The 20,264-nt window shown below is 43.7% G+C and overlaps 1 protein-coding gene across 1 annotated transcript in view; it reads right to left on the bottom strand.

The window, feature by feature from the left end:
* ABCC3 (ATP binding cassette subfamily C member 3) overlaps positions 1 to 20,264 on the bottom strand; it is a 51,612-nt gene extending 31,348 nt beyond the window's left edge. Inside the window, exons 1-5 of the mRNA XM_084273666.1 lie at positions 20,229 to 20,264; positions 4,145 to 4,321; positions 3,221 to 3,346; positions 2,216 to 2,353; positions 367 to 492 (exon numbers count right to left, since the gene is read on the bottom strand). Of these exons, the coding sequence (XP_084129792.1) occupies positions 367 to 492; positions 2,216 to 2,353; positions 3,221 to 3,346; positions 4,145 to 4,321; positions 20,229 to 20,258 (597 nt within the window). The 5' untranslated portion in view covers positions 20,259 to 20,264. The remainder of the gene's footprint in view (positions 1 to 366; positions 493 to 2,215; positions 2,354 to 3,220; positions 3,347 to 4,144; positions 4,322 to 20,228) is intronic.

Here is a 20,264-nt window from a genome sequence, read left to right as displayed (position 1 = left end):
AAAGACTTTAGCTAAGCCTAAATGAATGTTAAAGCAAGTAGACCACCATCTCCACAAAAACCACTCCTGAAATAATGAATATTACACTTCAGTGTTCATAAACATAATTTAAACTCCTGTGAAACAGCAAATAGGACTTCTACTTTCACTAAATAGCTTCCAGCCATTACTGATGGCATGTATGATGGAAAAATTGTTTCAAACCCCAGTATTATTTCTTCATACCCAGTGTTTCATAAGGGGTCACTAACTACTGCAATCTCAATGACTATCCAAAACTGTTTTCAATGACAGATACCTTCAGTGGAACTCTCAAAACTTGATATAGTCTGTAAAATGCAAATAAAGCTCAGTAAAAATACTTACAGGATCTGTATTAACTGGAGAAAAAAACGGAGGCTTTTCTTTAAAACATGAAAGGATCAACTCAATGATTATCAAAGCAAAGTAGATGTAAAATGTGGTAAACCTGAACCTTTCATTTACATGGCCCTAGAGGGAAAAAGAATCACAGTAACTGATTGTTCTTATTGTACTTCCCATCTCTCTGACACACATGAACTTTCTCTCTCTCTCTCTGACTTTTTCACAGCTTCTTTTGGCAATTCCTTTCTTCCTCCTCCACAGTTGAATACTGCAGAATAGCTGCTAGTAGGAATTACCTTACAACAGTATGCACGTGCTCTGTGAAGTGCCTAAGAACACACATATTTCCCAGCTTTTCATTAAATTATGTCACGTACAAAGTGCTTATACATCTCCACTGCATGCAGACACCCTCTGGAATCAGGGCTACATGACATCCTTTTAAATTACTCCAGGGATTCTTGCAAGATCATGTCTTAAGCATAGGAATTGTCAACCCAGATCAGAGAACATCCACTTACTTTAGTACCTTCTCACTGACAAGCAGTCAGAGTGTTACTGACTTTCAGAAGAAGCTGCAAAAAAACCCTCACTGTATTGCATAATAACAGTTCCATCTGCTCTAGAGATATCTCCTTTCCTACTCGTGCGAGTCTGCAGTTGACTTAAAACTTCTTGCTGTGTGGGTATGTCCCTTGTTTGGCTCTTTCATACCCTCATGTCATTGGGAATGCTCTCGTTCACTTAAAAAGTTTAAACTTTAAGTGCAAGAGAAAGAATATTGATTCCTCTGCATTTGCAAGAACAGGAGAAACTTCACCCATACTCGTTCTAAGGCTCTGCACTCATAGTTTTAAGTTGATTAAGGATTCAAACATTGATAGTCCGATATTTGTACTTAGCTACCCCCCACTAGAGTTTAAAAATTGACTTGAAGTGGTGTTTGAAAGGGTCTCACCAGGATTGCAGCTATTTTATGAAGAAGTTTGACACAGACTATCACTTAAAGATTAATTCAGTCTCTGCTGGAATATTTACAACAGCCTGTATAGCAAAACCCTTGCTAAAGGGATAATGCTGCTAACAGTTACCAAAAAGAAAAGTATATAAAAAAAGACATCCCCAAACAGAATCAACACTGATTTCACTGAAGAGAAGCAATCACCTTCATGTTTTTTCAAATACTCTTTTTCACTCCTACCCTTTGATGATCTAATCACTGAAGTAAATCTGCTTTGCCCTACTTAGTGAAATTTGCTTCTGTGAAAAGCCTAACAACTTTCTTACTGTGGGAGAACCTGCCATGTTTTCAAACAGGAATCACAACAGCCCAGGCTCCTTCCCTCTCTCTCCAACTTTGTTCTATTTACAGCCACAGTTGGAGTCAAAATGCTGTCTTCAGTGCATCAAGCACTGACAAAAGAAAGCCTATGGAGCTGTATAATGTGGCCATGCTGCCTAAGCAAAAAAGGAACATTATATATTAAAACACATCATCTCCCATTATTACCCACCCCTACTTAAGCACGGCAGAGGAAGGGCAAAGCAAAAAAGTCTATTCTAATATATATACATACATATATAGTGTTGGTAGAGCCCTCACGTGTCTATCAGGCTTCCAGTATAGCCCTGGGCTAAGTAAAATCTGCTGTTTTGCCATTGCATGAGACATCCCAGTTCCCTTCGAGTTGCACAAGTCTGAGTCAAGGCAACGGAACCAAACTTTCTCTCTGGCAAAAGCTGGGCTCAGATCTGACTCCAAAGTCAGTGATTCATTCCCTTCCCAGAGATGTTAATGCTGCATTTCCTGCTCTCCAAGTGCTAACAAGGATGACATGTTACATGTTACCTGCGCTGCTGTAGTCATGATCTTAGACCGGAAAGGCCCCACGGCACAGAGCACAGACAAAAACCAGAAGATAATGAGCACTCCAGAGGACTGAACTCCTCTCAGCCTTTCGTACTGAATAAGCAATGTAGCTAACAGCTGTAAAAGTAAATACAGGAACACGTGAACACAATCCCCCCCCATCCCACTGCTCCTCTTATTCACGCTAGTTGGCAGCTACTACAGTCATCACTGACAACAGGACCTCTTGGAATTAAGAGACCATCATAACTTCACAGAAGTCAATGGAAAAACCTCCTCTATCTAAGGAAAGGGGCAAATAACTTTAATAATTTGGGTTTACTGTTTTCAGAGCCTCCTCTCCAGAATTCATTTTTAAAAACAGACCTAAATATCAGCTACAAACATTTTAAACAAATATAAGAGCTGCCATTTCCTCAATCCAGACAGACAATCATGACTTGTCTAGAAAACAATATTTTAAAAAACACAAACTAATGAAGGGGATCAAAAACTCAATGGGGAAATTTTACTGTTTCATGTTTCATATAACAGTCCCAAGCCTGACTGTCATCCTAGGCAAAGCAAGTCTGGTTTCTCTTTAACAGAGGAACAACCACCAGATAACAGTTTTACAAAGGCCAATTCAATACTGAACAATGCACAAGCCATGGGCTATCATATCTCCCTGTTTAGGCAAAGTCATACCCAAATTCTCTCCACACCTGGATGACCAGCCTGAAGAACCAGATGACAGCAGGGTGGGAGGCAGAACAATCTCTCCATTATAAAGATTTTAATTCACATAGCTGTGTCAGCATGAGAAACCTATGTGTAACTGTGGCTCTTTCAGTAAGTAAAATTTGCTTCATTAACACAAGTACTAATCACCCAATTAAAAGACTACAGGATGAGGCAATAATTGCAAAGGAACCCTTGTCCTCCTCCATCTGTCTAGGAAAGAGTTATTCTTATTGGTCACAATAAACAGAAACAGCTACGAACCACCGTGATGCCAACGATCAGTGGAGTTACAAAATAGACTGGCGGAGGCGTTCTGTTTTGCAGGAGCTCGTGGAAAGAGTAGAAGAGATCTGCCCAGCTCACACACCACAGCATGACACCGAACAGCTGAAAGCAGTCAAACAGAAACAGTGTTTGGTAAACTCATCTCCAGGGGCAGTCAGAGGGCTAGCAAAACCATCAGGATTCCCAGCTTCCCAGCAAGAGAAAGCTGTGTAAACAGAACAACACTGCCGGGTTGATCAGCTGCTGTCAGGGTAATGGAATTGTCCCACTGCACCCAAACCAAGGATCTCAAGTGCTTTCCAAGGGATCTGTAAACACAGGTAGAAGAAAGATTAAGGTTTTACCTGTTTTCCCCCCCAAACTATTCAGTTTTGATTGGAAACACAGGCAGCATCCAGATTAAAGGCTGACATGCCCTGAAGCAGAAGCCTGGAATTTTTCTTCAGGAATAGCCCTGGTTCTCTCATGGCTTATGGCAAGTGACTCCCTTTCTTTCGAGCTAGTCACTTATAAACCTGAGGTGCTGTTGACAACAGACACCTCTTAAGCACAAGATGCAGTGAAATCACATAGCTATCAGTTGAGTACAGTGGCTTGAAAAAATACCTTCTTGGGCTTGTGAGATGAAATCCTCACAACACCTAACTTAAGGTCATTGTTTTGCAGCCGTCAGTGTTTTAAAGCTTAAATCCTTTTAAATCCTTTGCTGCAGAGCAATCAACTCCTCTCTCTACCCAGAAAGGTGGGCTCACAGGATGGATTTCCTTACAGATGAGCTATCCTTCCTCAGAAATCTGTATGTACATTGTTTTCCCATAAATCAGAGGAAATTTAATTTAAACCCTACTGCAGCACTTGCTTGGATACTGGACTCATCTGAAAACTTCAAAGAGATCTTACCGTCTTGAACCTGCTCAACACGGAAAGCACGATGTACCCTCTTTTGTTGTGCTTTACATAGAGAAGATAAAAGGGTAATGCACTCCATAGATAAATGCTAGGGATCCACGCTAGGATGGTGTTCTGGAAACACGGTGTCAGGTCTGGATTATCAGTGTGTATTGAAAGATTTGAATCCTGGAAAGAAAAGACAAGACATTTATTAATAGAGAGGTGTCGGGGAAGACAGCAGGCCTGCCGGCGGCCTAGCTCTCTTCACTGAAGACATAGGCCCTGACAATATCCTCGTGTTCCCGTGAGACAGGAAAAGTTACTCATGCTGAGATGATTTTAATAATCATGTTCTCAAAACACAGCGGCCTTGATGACAGGGGTACAGACTGCCCTAAACCAAGAAGTTATGGGATGGTGCTTGGGAGTAACAGAACATGTTAAGAACCAGCCATAATAAGGTGGTCATAACAGAAAGGCGTGTGGATGCTTTTGGGCATCAAAGGTAAACTAATGATATTTAGCTATATGTTTATCAGAACTCATTATAATCACTAACCAATCAGTGGGGTGTAAACAGTGTATGTAACCAATTAGCAGTTTTTTAGCTTGCCATGCTTGCAGTAACAAATATATATCATCTGTGTGACTTGCACCCAGTAAGTGGCTTCACCTAAAATTCATATTGCATTGCATGTTGCCCATCGCTGATCTCCACAGAGAGGCACTGCCAATTAGAACATCTGCTGGAAGAAGTTTTATCCAAATTCTGCTGGAGTTAGCAAATGGCTTTAGTAAAAGCTTTCCAAAAATACCTAACCCAACTAGTAGTGGTTAATCTGCTATAGTAAAGGGGCTAAGCACAGTTCTGAATTCTGGGCAAAACCTAGAAAGGCAGACTTGTGCCCTCCTGCATCTCTGAGCCAGACACAGATTTCATAGCAGACAAACCCCGTGTGTTTCTGTGCTTGCTAAGGCTTGGTTCCGTGTGCCGATACTGCAGCACTTCTCAGGCATTCCAAGCTTGGAGCACAACTGCTAAACAAAGCTCTTGAGGCAAAATCCTTGACTTGAGAGCTCATCCAGCAAGAATGTCCAGCACTAGAGTAAATGATCAGACTCAAATCAACCGTACACTGACCTGGGAAAACCCCTGCCACTTACAGCTAAAATTTTGTCCTTCTTACTCATGTGCCTCCAACTGTAATTACTTCCCTATTCTAAACAAGGTAAAAGGGCTATATTGTACATGCAGGTAGGAATATGGGTTTTCTTGCAAGCAACTTTCCATCCGTGACCTTGGATGCCACAATTCACGTATACAACTTGTACCTAAGGGTCTGAATGCACAACGTGCAAACACACAGTTACACGAGTTCAAGCTAAAATAGAAATTGCAGTACAGTTAAGGGGAATTTGGTTTTAATCAAACCTACTGGAAATTCACAACTTGCATTTCACCATCTGATCTGTCATCTTAAATGTGGTAGACAAATACTTACTTGCAGGAAGCGTAAAATTACTTTGCTTTACTATCATGAACAAGCACATGATAAAAGATATCTGTGATGCCTTATCTCTACTCTAGAATCATTTACTTGTGCCTAATTATTTGTGGATACAAGCTCTCAGTAAAAGTACAGTTCAGTTATGCCAAGCCACCTCTCTCCATCTCTCACAAATGAATGATTGACTAGTCTGAATATGAACTCTTCAAAAGTATTCCCAGCCCAGCTTTGGTTTATCAACACAAAGGGACCGAATGCCGAAAGCCACAATCTGCTATTCAGTGATGATGTGTCAGAAGGGACATGTACCACTCTGTCAACCCACACACACATGAAAGAGCTCTTAAATACAACGAAACTACAAAGTCTTGGCAGGTTGCAGGGTGGTTTGGCTGAACCAGGATAAGTTTGTCACTCAGTCCCTCAGCTTTGGCACAAAAAGAGCCTCTGGCAGTGGAGGGTGGCACAAGTCCATTTGCTGCTGGGCTGAGCTGCACCCTTCAGTGCTGCAGTTAGTGCCCCTCCAGCCACGAAATGGCTCTTCTGGAGGTACACAAGCACCCAGCGTGGGCTAGGGGAATACAAACATTCATGTTTACCTAAACAGGTTTGTCCAGACCTTGAAGAAACTTCAACTATAAACCAATAACATAGGGGCAATTACACTACAATTCAAACACAAGATCAAAACCAAACAAAACTCCAGCCTCACATTCAAATTATTCCTGTGTTTTCCTCCAGTGAGCAGGTCTCTGGCACCAGAAAGGAAGATAATGTTTGAAGAGCACCCAGTTTTGGCTCAGCATCAAAACACTTCAGCATCTCTAACATGATAAGCTCCCCTAGCAGCTATCCTGCCGGGGGACAGGAGATGCCCTCTGGAAGTTTAGAGCTGAAGAGCTCTTTAGTTCCAAAGCAGAAGCTTATTTACTATCATTTATTCAACAAAATACTAATTTCCTCTTTGAATTACATGTGGTTTAGCAATGTCTTGAGCATGCTTGCAATTGTGCTCCTTTTGCTTGCTGGAAAAAATCCTGGAAAAAAGAAAGCTAAGGAAGAATAGAAATCACTGGGCACAGAATAAAACAAAGGTTCTGTTTAAGGGAAAAGTTACTGAGGGTGGGAGAAGGAAAGAGAAAAAAAAAAAAAAGCACACTTAATTTAAACCTTTCCTATAAGACCAAAGTGTCCAGAAATGGCTTTCTGTCTGACAGCAACCTAGAAACTGCCCCAGATGTCCATTAACTTGGGACTGAACACAAGCTGGCTATTGTATCCAAGACACAGACTGTATGGCTGCCAAGCCATTTAAAGGTTTTCATTAACTCTTATTTAAACAAGGCAAAGGACTTGCATTTCTGAACATATAAATACATCTGGCCAGAAAACAAAAATTCTGTCAAAAAAAAAACCACCATGTAAAGTTTTGAGATTCAGTTGAATTATCCCTAAGAATATAAGTGGAACCTTTCCAAAATGATGTGAAAATACAAGCCCAACCAATGACCAACAAGAGCCTACTGCTTCCACAGCACATGGGCAACAGGGGTGTGAGCTGCAGGAAAAGCCTATGTCCAAGGTGACAGACCTGGCTATTTTGGTAATGCACTCCCAGGCCCAATTCCATCCTGGACCAGATAAACATGCTTTCCTGGAACAGATCTGTTTCTGTAAAATGTTTCCCTTTCTAGGAGATGGTGTTTTCCAAGAGCAGACTCTTTCCACCCTTGAATACAATGAGAGTGGTTCCTGTTAGAAGTCACAGTACCTAAAACATGTAAGTAGTGTAATTCCACACAAATTACTTGCTGTCCCTAAGACTGGACCACGTTGGACTAATGCTGCCATGCCATGTAGTATGAGCTGCTATTATTATTACTACTACTTTTAAACGTGGAAATCTGAAAGTTGTGTTTCTTACCAAGCTGGATCTGTTTTCATGGAGCTGGCAGTTCCACTTCATGGCTTTGTAAATCACCACACTGACAGCATATATTCCAACATCCACTCCAACCCTACACAACTCATTTTGAGTCAGAGTAATACACAAAATCTCAATACAACACTGTTAAATGCTGCTATATCCCCTTCAATTCAGCAGTAAAGTTATGGAGCTCCACCCTCAAGAACAAACACAAGAAGCAAGGACTGGAAGGACACACCAGCTCTTTGCCTCCTATCTTTAAGGCTCCTGCTTTAATCTGGCTTTGCCTTTCCATATTCTGAACTCTGTCCTGGTAAACAGAGCAAGTTTAAATGCTTCTTGTGTCCTATTATGATTGAGGAAGAAAACACCCACCTTGGCCTGCCTGGGTTTGAGGGTTTTCTTTGGACGTCAAATGTGCTGATGTAGGATATCACACACGTTCCTCAGCTCACGGCTCTGTGCTGTCCAAAAGCCACTCACATTCCTTTGTGCATCACAGGATGCCCTTCAATGAAACCCCACTGCAAACACTCTGCAGGCAGTTCTGTGACCCATCAACAGGGATGGCATGCAGGGAAATTCTCAGCAGCACACAGGAAACACAGCTCACTTTCCCTGAGAAACTCATCCCAGGAAATCTGTAACAGCCAGTGTGACTGTGCCAGCTAACGTCGCTGCCAGCTTGCTTCCCCACAACCAAATCTTAAGGGCAGTAACCTGTGACCTCTTCCTAATCCAGACTCCCACTGTGCTCTATGGCTCCTGCTGATTGCCAAGAGCTGTGGATCAGGCTGGAGGCTCTGCCAGTGAGATACAGCCTGGCAGAACTGTGGTAACAGTTAAATGCAATGCCAGCATCCATGGGAAAAGAGATTAGAGATGCTTGTTACAGCTTCACAGCAGAGAAGGGGTTCCCTGGAGTCTAAAATTTACAAATGAGGGGGACTTTGTGTTGATCAGTTAAGAATATCATTGACATTGTCCCTTGGGGCAGCTTTCAGTCATTCCCATGACTCCAGCCACAGTCTTTGGATAAACACGACCCTCATAGTAAGTGTCACCTGTACAGTAGGACTTACACTTAAATGAGCAAGTTTTAAATACATGGTTTTCATTTAAAGGGAAGGTGTTGAACAGGGAAGGCTCTCAGCATCCTCTAATACTTAGCTCTTCCTCTTCCAGAACACTGCTATTGAAGAGGCTGTCCTTAAAACTGATAACACACTTAGAGGAGGCAGAAGTTCAACCCAGCGTGTCCTGGGTTTGTTCCACATCATCCCTTACAGCATTCAAAGAAACAGGGGAACAAACAGGAAGGCTAAAGCTAGGCTGAAAAACAGGAACAGGGAAATTCCCATCTATCCCAAACCCCAAGGATGACATTAAGTGAGCCTGCTGAGAAAGACCAGTTGGGGTTCTGGTCTGGGGTTTAAGGCTGAACCACTCCTACTCCACTACAGAAGTTCAGAATAAAACTGCCTCCCACTGGCTTTCCCCAGCAGACATGCTGTGGTAACGCTCCTCAAACAGCCAGCAACGAAAACCTTCCAAACCCTAGGAAAGACCAATGATACCTTTGGTAGTCTCAAGCAGGTATCTTCATTCAGTGGATAAATACATGCTTCTCTCAAGTTTCTATAGCACAGGAAGAATCAGTAAAAGCAGAGGAAACACAAATTCATTCCTTATCTGCTTGAAAGGTGAAGGACATTGTGTTGACGTCATTCACACTCTGCCCAAGGTTAATACTTGCCATATATCTGATTCTGGGTCAATTACAACCAGTTGGTACATTATTTTAGATTAAAAAGCAAATCAGAAAGTCAACTGGGAAGGTACAGCCAAAGAGTAAAAGATAGAGATGGGAATAACTGATAGAACAACCATGGAAAAGGTATCTCTTGTAGAGGAAGTGGTTCATGAGACATTAAATGCAGAGGAGAATCTTCCTGCCTGTCTTTTGCCCCTAGTTACAGTAGATATCCTGCCACTGAGTTCCATGTGCACAGCCTGCCAAAACCAAAACAAAACTAGAAAAGAAAACCCAAAAGATGTTTTTTTCTCTTGGCTCTACTGCACAACCTCCTCCGAAGCACAAGGATGGCTCTGCAGTTACAGCTTCGAACTGCAACTCCAAGAACTACCAGGGCTCAGTCTCAGCTACTAGATACTAGGTGATGCACAGGCTTGTCTCAGCTACTAGATACTAGGTGAAGCACAGGCTTCATCTCAGCCCCTCCACGCCTTGCCTCCCACTTTTAGCAACTGCCCACCTCATCTGCTTGCTCCCCACCAGTAAGCAACTCAGGGCAAACTAATATTCAGAGCACAAACACAAACACCCGCTCTGCTCCAGGCCCCCAGAAGGCTCCCAGCTTCAAATGGACTTTTCAGAACAAGATAATTCGTCTGCATTTCCAAAGGAACTATTTCCCCTTATGCAGAAAAGGAGCAACATGCTTCATTAACCCACAGTGACTGCACAACTCAATGCCTTCACATGACTCTAGTATGATTCTATTAGAGTAAACAGCAGGAGTAGGGAAGTGATAGCTCCGTTGTACTCAGCTCTGGTGAGGCCACACCTTGAGTACGATGTTCAGTTTTGGGCCCCTCACTACAGGAAGGATGTTGAGATGCTGGAGCTGGTCCAGAGAAGGGCAGTTAAGCTGGTGAAGGTTTTGGAGCACAAGTCCTGAGAGGAACAGCTAAGGGAGCTGGGGCTTTTTAGTCTTGAGAAAAGGAGGCTGAGGGGAGACCTTATTGCTCTCTACAGCTACCTGCAAGGCGGTTGCAGAAATGTCAGGGTTGGTCTCTTCTCTCATGTGACAAATGATAGGATGAGAGGAAATGGCTCAAAATTGCACCTGGGGAGACTCAGGCTAGGTATCAGGAAGAATTTCTGTACTTGACATCCCTTTCAGCATTGGAACAGGCTGCCCAAGGGAGGTGGTGAAGTCACCATCCCTGGAGGTTTTTAAAAGGCGTGTAGATGAAGTGATTAAGGACATGATCTAGAGGTGGCTAGGCAGGGTTAGGCTGTGGTGGGACTCGATGATCTAAAGGGTCTCTTCCAAACCAGGTGATTCTATGATTCTATTCTATGATTACATGGACTGCCTCTTTTTCCCATACTTCTTAAAGCAAGTCAAAAGATAATGACATTGTTCACTGCAACAACACAGTGATGCTGCTGGAAAAAAGGTGAGGTTGAGAGGACATAATCATTTACAGTACTGCACAAACCACACAGTTAATAACCAGAAATAGTATTGTTCTGTTTACAAAGCACACTGCAACGGTTATCTGCATTACTGAAGGACACCATGCAGGACACTGAACTTTCTTTCACAGCAGTAAAAGGATCTTTAGTGGCTTATTTTAATAGATCAAACAGACCTTGCACAGGTTCATGGCCTATACGAGCTGGCTTATGTTTGTGGAATAACTAGTCACAGGTTTTAGCCTGAGTTAAGTTGCACGGTACAAATGGTACCAACCACACAATTCACATGAGAACTGTGGATCAGACATCAAAAAACAAATGTATGGGCTTAGTGACAGGTGTTATACAAAACAGCAAGTTTCTCTTCCTCCTTCTTTCAGGTTTTAAGAGGAGAAATTCAGTGCTTCTCTGCCATTGGGAGCAAAAATGAGGGAGGATGAAAAAAAAAGTAGGTTTATATTCTGCCAATCATGTAACCCTGAGAAACGGGTCTTTCAGAGGAATACCTATAGCTTAAGAGAGATAGTAAAGTAGAAGCTGACCACATGAAATATCTACATCTAAGACAACATACACCTAAAGTAAAATCCATCTACTTCAACTGTTTTAGTAGCAATCAGACTTCTTGCTTGGCCAGAGGCTTATTGCACAGGGGAAGACATCATGGCACCACAGAGGTGCAAATGCTTCCAAATCAAAACCAGGATTGAATAGTAAAGGAAAGAGGATCATTCTTTCAGCAGAAGAAAGACCCCAACTGTGTTTTAGAATCGATCAAAGCTATAGACTGTTGTAGGGAAAACTTCCTGTTAATTGCATCACCCAAGGCCTTTCCCGAGGCCTTGTGCAAGTACAAATAAAGGAGTGGGGTGCTGTGTTCCAGCCCAGCGTGCCGATGGGCGTGGGGAGAGTATCTTTAATTTGAGCCATCTCATCTCCTTTCAGTTGAAAGGAACAGGGTAAATCCAAGGATCTTAACGAATGCAGCCCAATTAAAAGAGGTAGAAGCAGCTGAAACAGCTCCTAATGAGATGCTCCTTATTTTACTTTCTCCCCTTCCCACGCTGACTCCTCCACTTTAAGCTGGCCTGTCCAGTTGAGCTGATGTAGAATAATAATCTAAAGGACTGCCAGAAAAAAAAAATATATAAATTGTCATTGGTGGTGCTCTGACACTCCTCCTGCCAAGCAGGAGCTAGAACAGGCAAACTGACTGGAGCAATAATGGGATTGTAGTGTCCAGCCAAGGCTGTCTATAACGTGACAGCAGCGCGGGAGTTTGGAGGCAGGATACAGAGGTCACACGCCATCTCAAGCACCCAGCCTTGGTCACTCTCCTCAGCTGCAGGGACATTCATTAGGGCAGTGCCGAGAAGTCAAACTCAGCAGTGGGTTAGAGGGCAAGGACAGACTCTGCTTGCTAATGAGCTTGAACACCAAGATTAACCCTGGCTCATCACTCGCAGAACTGACCTAAGCTCATCTAACGCAGACGAGCGTTACACTCCAGCTGTCCTCTGAGTTAACTTGTACAAACTGTACTCACCTCTCAGTCCACAGACCTACTTATTTCAGTCATCTTTTTATTCAGAAAAAGAGTGAGATCCACAGTCCTGCCTGAAACCATTAAAAGAGCTTGCAAAGACCACTAGAGACAGCATCTCTGAGAAGCGAGTCCTCCGCCTCCCCCCAGCCTCTCAGGTCTTCCCTTCTTCAGGTGAAGGTTGGTCTTCAGTGTTGTTTAGCCAGAGAATTCAGATAAAGAAAAGATGGGACCTGGTAACTATAGAAAAGGAATGTTAATCGCTGGATCAGAGCCAAGGCAGAACTGTGCTGGTACATGGTTCCACCCCAAACCAACTGCACGCACAGCTTCTATCCAACACTGAGTGGTGTGAACTTGAAGCTTAGAACTTGATTATTTTTTCCCTCAATATGCAGGAAACCCCTGTTTCTAAAAGAACTATGTTTAAATACGACCTGTACAACCCCCCTGCACCTGAATCTGTCCAGACGGAGCCTGTACAACGACAGCAGCAGCATCTCTGAAGACCTGTCGTAAGACCACAGCGGCCCAACTGCCACTCAGCTGTAACAACGCTTTGAGTACCCAGCCAGAACTTCCACACTTTGACACAGAGAATCACAGAATCGTTAAGGTTGGAAAAGACCTCCAAGATCATCTAGTCCAACCATCCCTCCACGTCCCCCTATATTACTAACTAAACCATGTCCCTAAGTACCTCATCTAATCTTTCCTTGAACAACCCATGGGACGGTGACTCCACCACCTCCCTGAGCAACCCATTCCAGTGCCCAAACCCTCTTTCTGAGAAGAAATTTCTTCTCATTTCTAACCTGAACCTCCCCCAGTGCAACTTGCAGCCATTTCCTCTTGTCCTATTGCTACTTCTCTGCACGAAAAGGCTGAGCCCAGCTCACCACAACCTCCTTTCAGGGAGTTGGAGAGAGCAATAAGGTCTCCCTGGAGCCTTCCTCTTCTCCCAACATGTAAGAGGTGGCAATTCTGTGTGAGGGCAGGAGAGAGAGAAGAAAAAAGGGGGGTGGGGAGGGAAAGCAGACAGAAGAGCATTGCTGCACATGGATATTACCACTGGCCATGATTTTCCATCTGATATATCTCTTTCTCATGGAAGATACAATTTGCTTTTCCAAAGGAGACAAAATGCAAAAACATAAAATTTCTTACTGCTTTTCGTTCCACTTTGCCTGCTCTCACCTCCCCTTGCTGTAATAAAAAGATGATATCCAGAACGTGGAGATTTTCCCCTTTTTAGTTTTCCATGATTCCAACTATCAGTAAAATAAAAAAGGGAAATGAAAGGAAAAAGTTGCATGTGTAAGAGGTGGGGGAGATTCTAGAATACAAATCATTCGTCTGGGGGGCAGGGGAGGAAGGAGACAGAGCAAAGGAAGAAATGGGAAGTATACTAATTATACTCTTTGTTTTTTTAAATTGCACAAGTGTCAAATGTATTTCTGTATTCTCACAAAGTCTGGAAACCAAATGACTTCGACATTTGAAAGAACTCCTGTGAAAGAGTTTTACTTCTCCCCCCGCCTTCATTCCCTCCTCTGTTCTAATCCAAAGCTTTATGACACCGGCACGTGACGGTCCTGCAAATGGTCTCAGTTTTATTACACTGACTTCACCTCTCAGGCTGCTGGGAGATTAGCACTGGGACGAGGTGCCAGCTCACACAGGCCCAGCACGGAATGAATCCGGGCTGTTGGCTCTACAAAAGCCTGACGGCGTTCCTGGGAAGATCTCTGGCTGCTTGCTGCTCTGCTCTGCTCTCCTGCAGCTCAGCCAAATAATGTGTGACTGGATAATGGCCTGTCATATTCAGGGCATTATCAGGAGGCAAACGGAGCTTTAGCTTACTGGGAAAAAAAAAATATTAAAGGAAAAAAAACCCCAAAGATCCCATTTAATAGGGTTCTCAAAGGAATTTTTTTTTAAATTAAATTTTAAACAGTAATAGTCTTTTCATTTTAATATATTACAAATTTACACATGTAGAAAGGAAAAGATTAGATCTCCAGCAGCACAGCAATTTGCCTACCAGGTAGGTTAGGACCATCTCAAAACGCTTTATATTCTTAATTGTAGCGACTAAATAAGCTCCATTTTCAGGAGATCCTTATGCAACTCAGATTTTGTTTCAGGTATTATTTCTTTTCAAGAGAGGAATTTAGAGTATTCCTAAGTCTCAGACATTACATCTACCAGCTATGTCACTTCAGCCAAAACAGTCACAGCTGTGACCAGGGAAGAATGGTTGCGTTGGAACCAAAGAACATACATGACCCTGAGTTTTACTGTAGACAAAAAGTCTTCCTGTGGGGCTTTAATCCTCCCTACTTTGCCTCCCTACTATCTGCCCCATCTCACAGCATCCTCGAATTTTACTGCCCTAGCCCCAGGAAACAGATGAAAGGAGGGACAGGCAGGTTTTTGCATCCTGAAGGTCTTTGTGAAGCATCTCCCACAAAGCCACAGTGTACCTAGGCAAAAAAAGATTCTTCTCCCCTTGGGTGGTTTTTTTCCCCCCCAAAATTCCTTTTTTTCTGCAGTTCCAGAACTGCAACCAGGAATCCCAGAAGGGATTCAGCCAGGTTGATCATCTGCCCCATTCTCCTGCACTGAGGACTGCACTGTTCACCTGACCCACCAGTGAGCTGGTTGGAAGGAACGCAGGGACCACTTTCCTTGAAAGAGATGAAGCACCACATTCACATACTCTACTGAAAGGAATGACAATGTCAATTAATGAAGCTCATGAAAATTACATTCAAGGACTCCATAAGTCCTCGACACTGTCAGTTTTCCCTGGAATTAAGTTTTGCTCACAGCTCTCAAACCCAGACTTTGCCTTTCCCAAACAGATTCAAGTACAGTCTGTTATACCATTTACACATGAGAATAGGTCCTGGATAATACTCCAAATCTAATGATAAATATTTATACTGCTCTTGATACTGAGAATCTGAGGTCCAAAGCCTCTAGATACTCTAGATATAGCTTTCATTCAACTCAAGGATCTTAAAACCTTGTAGGATTTGAGCTTGGCTACATAATTGCTTTTAAGTTCAGGACGTTACCAACACCGCTACCACTGGAGAGGGCATAACGGCACAGATTGCTGTCTGAAAAGGCCACTGAAGTTACCTATTTTTATCTACCTGACATGAGAAAGATGTCTGATGTGATTGTGGATCACCTGCCATGAAAGGGTTATCTGAAGCTGCAGGCAGTTAACAAAGATAACGTGGAGATCTGTATCACATATAATTATCTTTAAACTCAGAACACTCTGAGTTTATCACAGCGTGGCAGAAGTTAATATATAAAGAAGAGCAAGTCTCAACCACACCATCCGACTGCAGAACCCCTCCTTTGCTATAATCTCCTACCACCTTTTGCCTCACACTTCCTCTGCTGGAGTTAATTAGTTGAAAATACAAGGGAATAATTTTATTAATATTTTTTCTTATTAATTCAGGGCCCAATCATGGAAGTTGTGGGGGTGTCTTTAAATAAACTTACATGAAGTTACAAGTAGTACATTATTTGTCATTTTGTGTGAAAGAAACATTTCTTCCTTACTTACAGCTACCCTAAGTCATCGTGAACTACAACAAAGTTAAGCATGACACATCATCCAGCAAAAAGGGAAGTTATGCAGAGGGGAGACTGGTGGCACTTCAAGCCATCAAAGCATGAAGCTGCATTTCCAGAGAGCTGCGTGACTTTTAGCCCAAATCTACCAGAATTTCACAGAATGACTCAAGGTGAAGGAATATCCACAAACCTCAAGGTTAAACGGTTTAAACCTGCATTTCCAAGACAGGGCTGAGGTATTGTTTACTTTTCAAAGTTGCTGCAACTTCCTGTTGAATTACTCAAGAGCCTCAAGAGTCGGCACTCCACGTGGGATGGGAAAAAGGAGACATCTGTCAGGACACCAAGCCACAGCAGAGGCAACGAAACTGAGCTCTGCGGGCTGAGCAGGATCAAGAGGAACAAGCCTGGATCTCATCTATAACAGACTAGAAGTGGTGGCCTCCACTTTGAAGCACTCCATCACTTGTCCTCCCATCTCCTGCTTCTGCAGGTAAAATAACCCCAACACACCACCACCAAAAACACAAGGTGCTGCTTCAACTGAGGCACTGTGGCTGTAGGCGAAGGTGTCTGTGTGACCCATCACTCCAAGAGCACCCAGAGCACTTTGTGTTTTATCCTCACAGCAGCCAAAGAGCCACTTCTCACCCAGAGAGCCTGAGCCACAGAGAAACCAAGGACCTTGAGACCAAATTTGGTTTCCTAAGATCACGTTTTTTTAATCTCTAGGCCAAAAGTCTTCTGCAGCAAACAGTCCCTAGGAGATGGCTTTGCTCTCCTCTTAGAGGAACCACTCACATTACACTCCAGTGCAGGGCATTAGCAATTAAGTGAGTGATAATTCACCAGTATTTACTTCTCAAGTACCAAGATTGTGGGGCATGTTAATTGGCACGCCTATCTAGCACACTTACACAGTAAACAGGTGACACAATTAATAGGGGGTAATTATGGGCAACAGTACATAACACACCTAAGGACTGCCTTGTTGAGGGCATGTGCCACCACATTCATCTCCTCCTGAAAAGCAGTGGAAAGAGAACGCTGCCAGGAGATATTAACAACCAGTTTCGAATTCTCCACAGAAGGAGACAGGGTTCAGATGATGAGATTGCTCATACCACATTTTGGAAAAAAATCACGTTCTGGTTGTTCCTCTTTTTTATACAAAATACTCTACATTTGTATTAGCAACTTGCTGATTGCATGTTCCACGGGTAAAGCAGCAGCTGGAAGCCAGAAGCTTTTATAGATTTCTAATGGGACCTACAGCGTTCCCTTTAATTTCTTATTACTAAAATGGGTTGAACAGGAAATTATTTTGCCTCTGCACAAACACACAGAGAAAAAAACCCACCCCAACCTGTTGACATTTCCAGCAAAATTCCCCACCCTGCATCAGGGTGAAGAGTTGAAACCTTAACGCTTTTGATAAGCCCAGAAAAAATCCAACATAAATCAATCATCTGTTAAAGTTGATATATTTCAATGTAAACATTTTTATGAGCTAATTCTGAAGTGGTTTGTTATGACTCCAATCTCCTCTTAAACAGAAAAGCATTGTAGTTGCTTTAAACTCCAAAACAAAGAACAGTTTAAATTGGAAAAGCATGTTTCCTTTTGCTCTCAACAGTTTTAAAACTGACACCCAAATGCATCTAGATCTTCTTTGATGAAAAATCAGGGAAAGAGGCTAAGTTCATCAGCTATGAAATTAATACAGGTTTGTGTTTTATCATGTTCTTGATGTGAATGGCAAAGCTGAACACCTTCACTTTGCATACACCAGCCAGTAACTGCCCTACACCTTGCTCTTCCCTCCTGGAGCACACAACACTATGGGAAACCCCAATGTTTGTGCTCGTACCTCAAAAAGAAGCCTCCACCTGTGTTTTCTTACAGAACTGTATATTCATTCGCCCAGCAAATCATTTCAAGGTGACAGCCTGCAGTCTACATGGTATCACTTAAAATCTCCTACAAAAGCAAGTTCACCGTATGTGCTCCTATTAACAGAGAAAACACCCCTGGCTACCAAAACCAGGGGATAAGGCTCCTGGCAACTGAGTCCAAGCTGCTGGCCACTGGGTCACACATTCCATCTCACAGAGCTATTGAGTGCCATTTTTTAAAACAATTAAATAGATGGAAAGTTGTTCTGATGCTACACAACTCTGGTTCATTCTCAAGAAACAGAACAGGTCTACATTTATTAAGTAGCTTCCCCATTTGCTTAAGGAAGACTGCTCTTTTCTTCCTAGTCTCCTTTTATTCTTTAGTAATATTTTATGTTGAGGCATAGGGATGGGCTGAGATAACTGCACAAAAAAATAATTTCTGGAGAGCTTTGAAACTACCACACACCTGACATCTTCCTCTACAGAATGGGACAGCAAACACAATCCTCTCCCAACCCAACTGTTGTTTCAGATCAACTGGAGTGAATCACATTTGAACTATAACTTCAAGCAAAGCCCAAGGTGTGCTTTTAAATTATTATTTATGCTTTCTTCAACATGTTTAGATATCATCATTATTTATGCCGTAAATAAATGTTTATTAATTAAAATCCCTTCCCTGGATTACCTTTATATTACTTCCTGCAAATTTAGCTTCGAAAAGCCATGGCAATTTTAAACCCAGGATACACCACCTGAGCACAGGACACACCAGACACAACACTGTGAAGGGTACCATGCTCGAGCACAACAGTACTGCATAAAGCACAGAGTGACACACTTATTCCATACTTAAACCCAGCAAAACCACCTGAATGGTTTTGTTGTTCAACAAACTGTTATCAAAAGCTCTGGCCACAAAGAGCAGCTGCACTACAAGCCTTCCTTGAGAAGCTAAGACATGCTTCTCGAGGCAGTCAATAAACTAGTGAGCAGTGTTGATCTGTTTGTGCTTGTTCCCGTTCTAGAAGTGTTTATAGTAGAAACAAGAGGTGAAAATGCGTGTTCCAGCAGGCTTACCTGCCAACCCCTGTAGCAGAGAGCGCGCAGAGCACCTGAAACTACATCTGAGGCCGAACAAAGAAATGTAACCAAGGGGCTTGTGAGCCCACATACTCTTTTAAAAAGTAACGCTGGAAGAGTTTTGGAAAGATAATTAGTTATCTGAAGATGGGAGTTCAGCACTAAGTCCTCATAACCTATCTCTTGTGTTGTCCTTTAATAGCTTTCTAGCCATGACTCATCTCCAGACATTCCCTTTCGTTCCTGCTCCTCTGTCTTTGAAAGAAACCCCCTTGAGCTAAATCAATATAAAAGAGAAAGGCACATGCAAGAAAAAAATCATGATTTATTGGTGGGTGGATTCACTGTACATGCTGAAATCCCCACGGCTTCACGCGGGCTAAAGCCTCGGCCTACGCAGCACTGAGAGGGCGGCAGCACGCTGTCCCTGGGGGAACACCACACCAAGGGCTTGGAAGAGTTAGCACCAGGCACTTCATCACCCGAGCAGACCATGGCAGCGATTTCCAAACTTTTCTGCCTACAAACACCATCCCTGCTGCAATCAGCCTTTCCAAAAGGCTCCAAACACGAACATAAGTCACCGCAATCCTCCGAGGATCGGGACTGCACCTTGGCAGCTGCCAAGCCCTCGCTCCTCAGCACTTAGCAAGGAGCACCTTCCCATCAGCTGGCTCTGAAGAGCAGCAGGAGCACTAAAACAGGACATCTCAGAAGAAGGCAACAGCCGGGTTCGCTGCTACAAGGCCCTGAGCTCTTCAGAGAGCCGCAAGAAACACCGCATCTTGCAGCGCTGTGGCAAGAGCTGCGGGACGGCCCGGGGCATCGCAGGGTTCCCCGCGCCCTTCTGGGGCTCTCGGCTCTGGTGTGGAAACGATGAATTGCGGACAAGAAAGGTGCTCCCGGCCCTGCTCCTGGTCCCGCTCCTCAGCCAGACGCGGGAAGAGTCACCGCACCGGCCGGCTCTCGGGACGGCCAGCCGCTGGGGCTGCGGGACCAAGGGAGAACTGCAGCTCAGCCCCTCCGAAGCCGCGGGACCGACCTGCCCCTGCCCGCCGCCGCCCCTCAGACCCGGCTGGGCTAGCACACGGACCCCGGGCGGGGAAAGCCCCGCGGCTGCAGAGCGGGCCACGGCTCCTCTCCCCCGCCCCGGGGCAAGCCCCGCAGCCGACGTCCGGGGGGCTGATCCTCGCTTCCCCCCGGCCACTCCGCGCAAACCTCCGCGTTCAACTTTCTCCTCAGCGGGGATAAGCCCACAGGAAGGGGAAGGGAGGCGGCACCGCCGGCCGCGCTGCTTACCCAGAAACGGGACCCGCAGAAAGCCTCCATAGCCGC

The sequence above is a fragment of the Gallinula chloropus genome (genome assembly GCF_964237585.1).
Source record: "Gallinula chloropus genome assembly, chromosome: 20".
Classification (NCBI taxonomy): domain Eukaryota; kingdom Metazoa; phylum Chordata; class Aves; order Gruiformes; family Rallidae; genus Gallinula; species Gallinula chloropus.
This window is presented reverse-complemented; position numbering and strand designations above follow the sequence as displayed.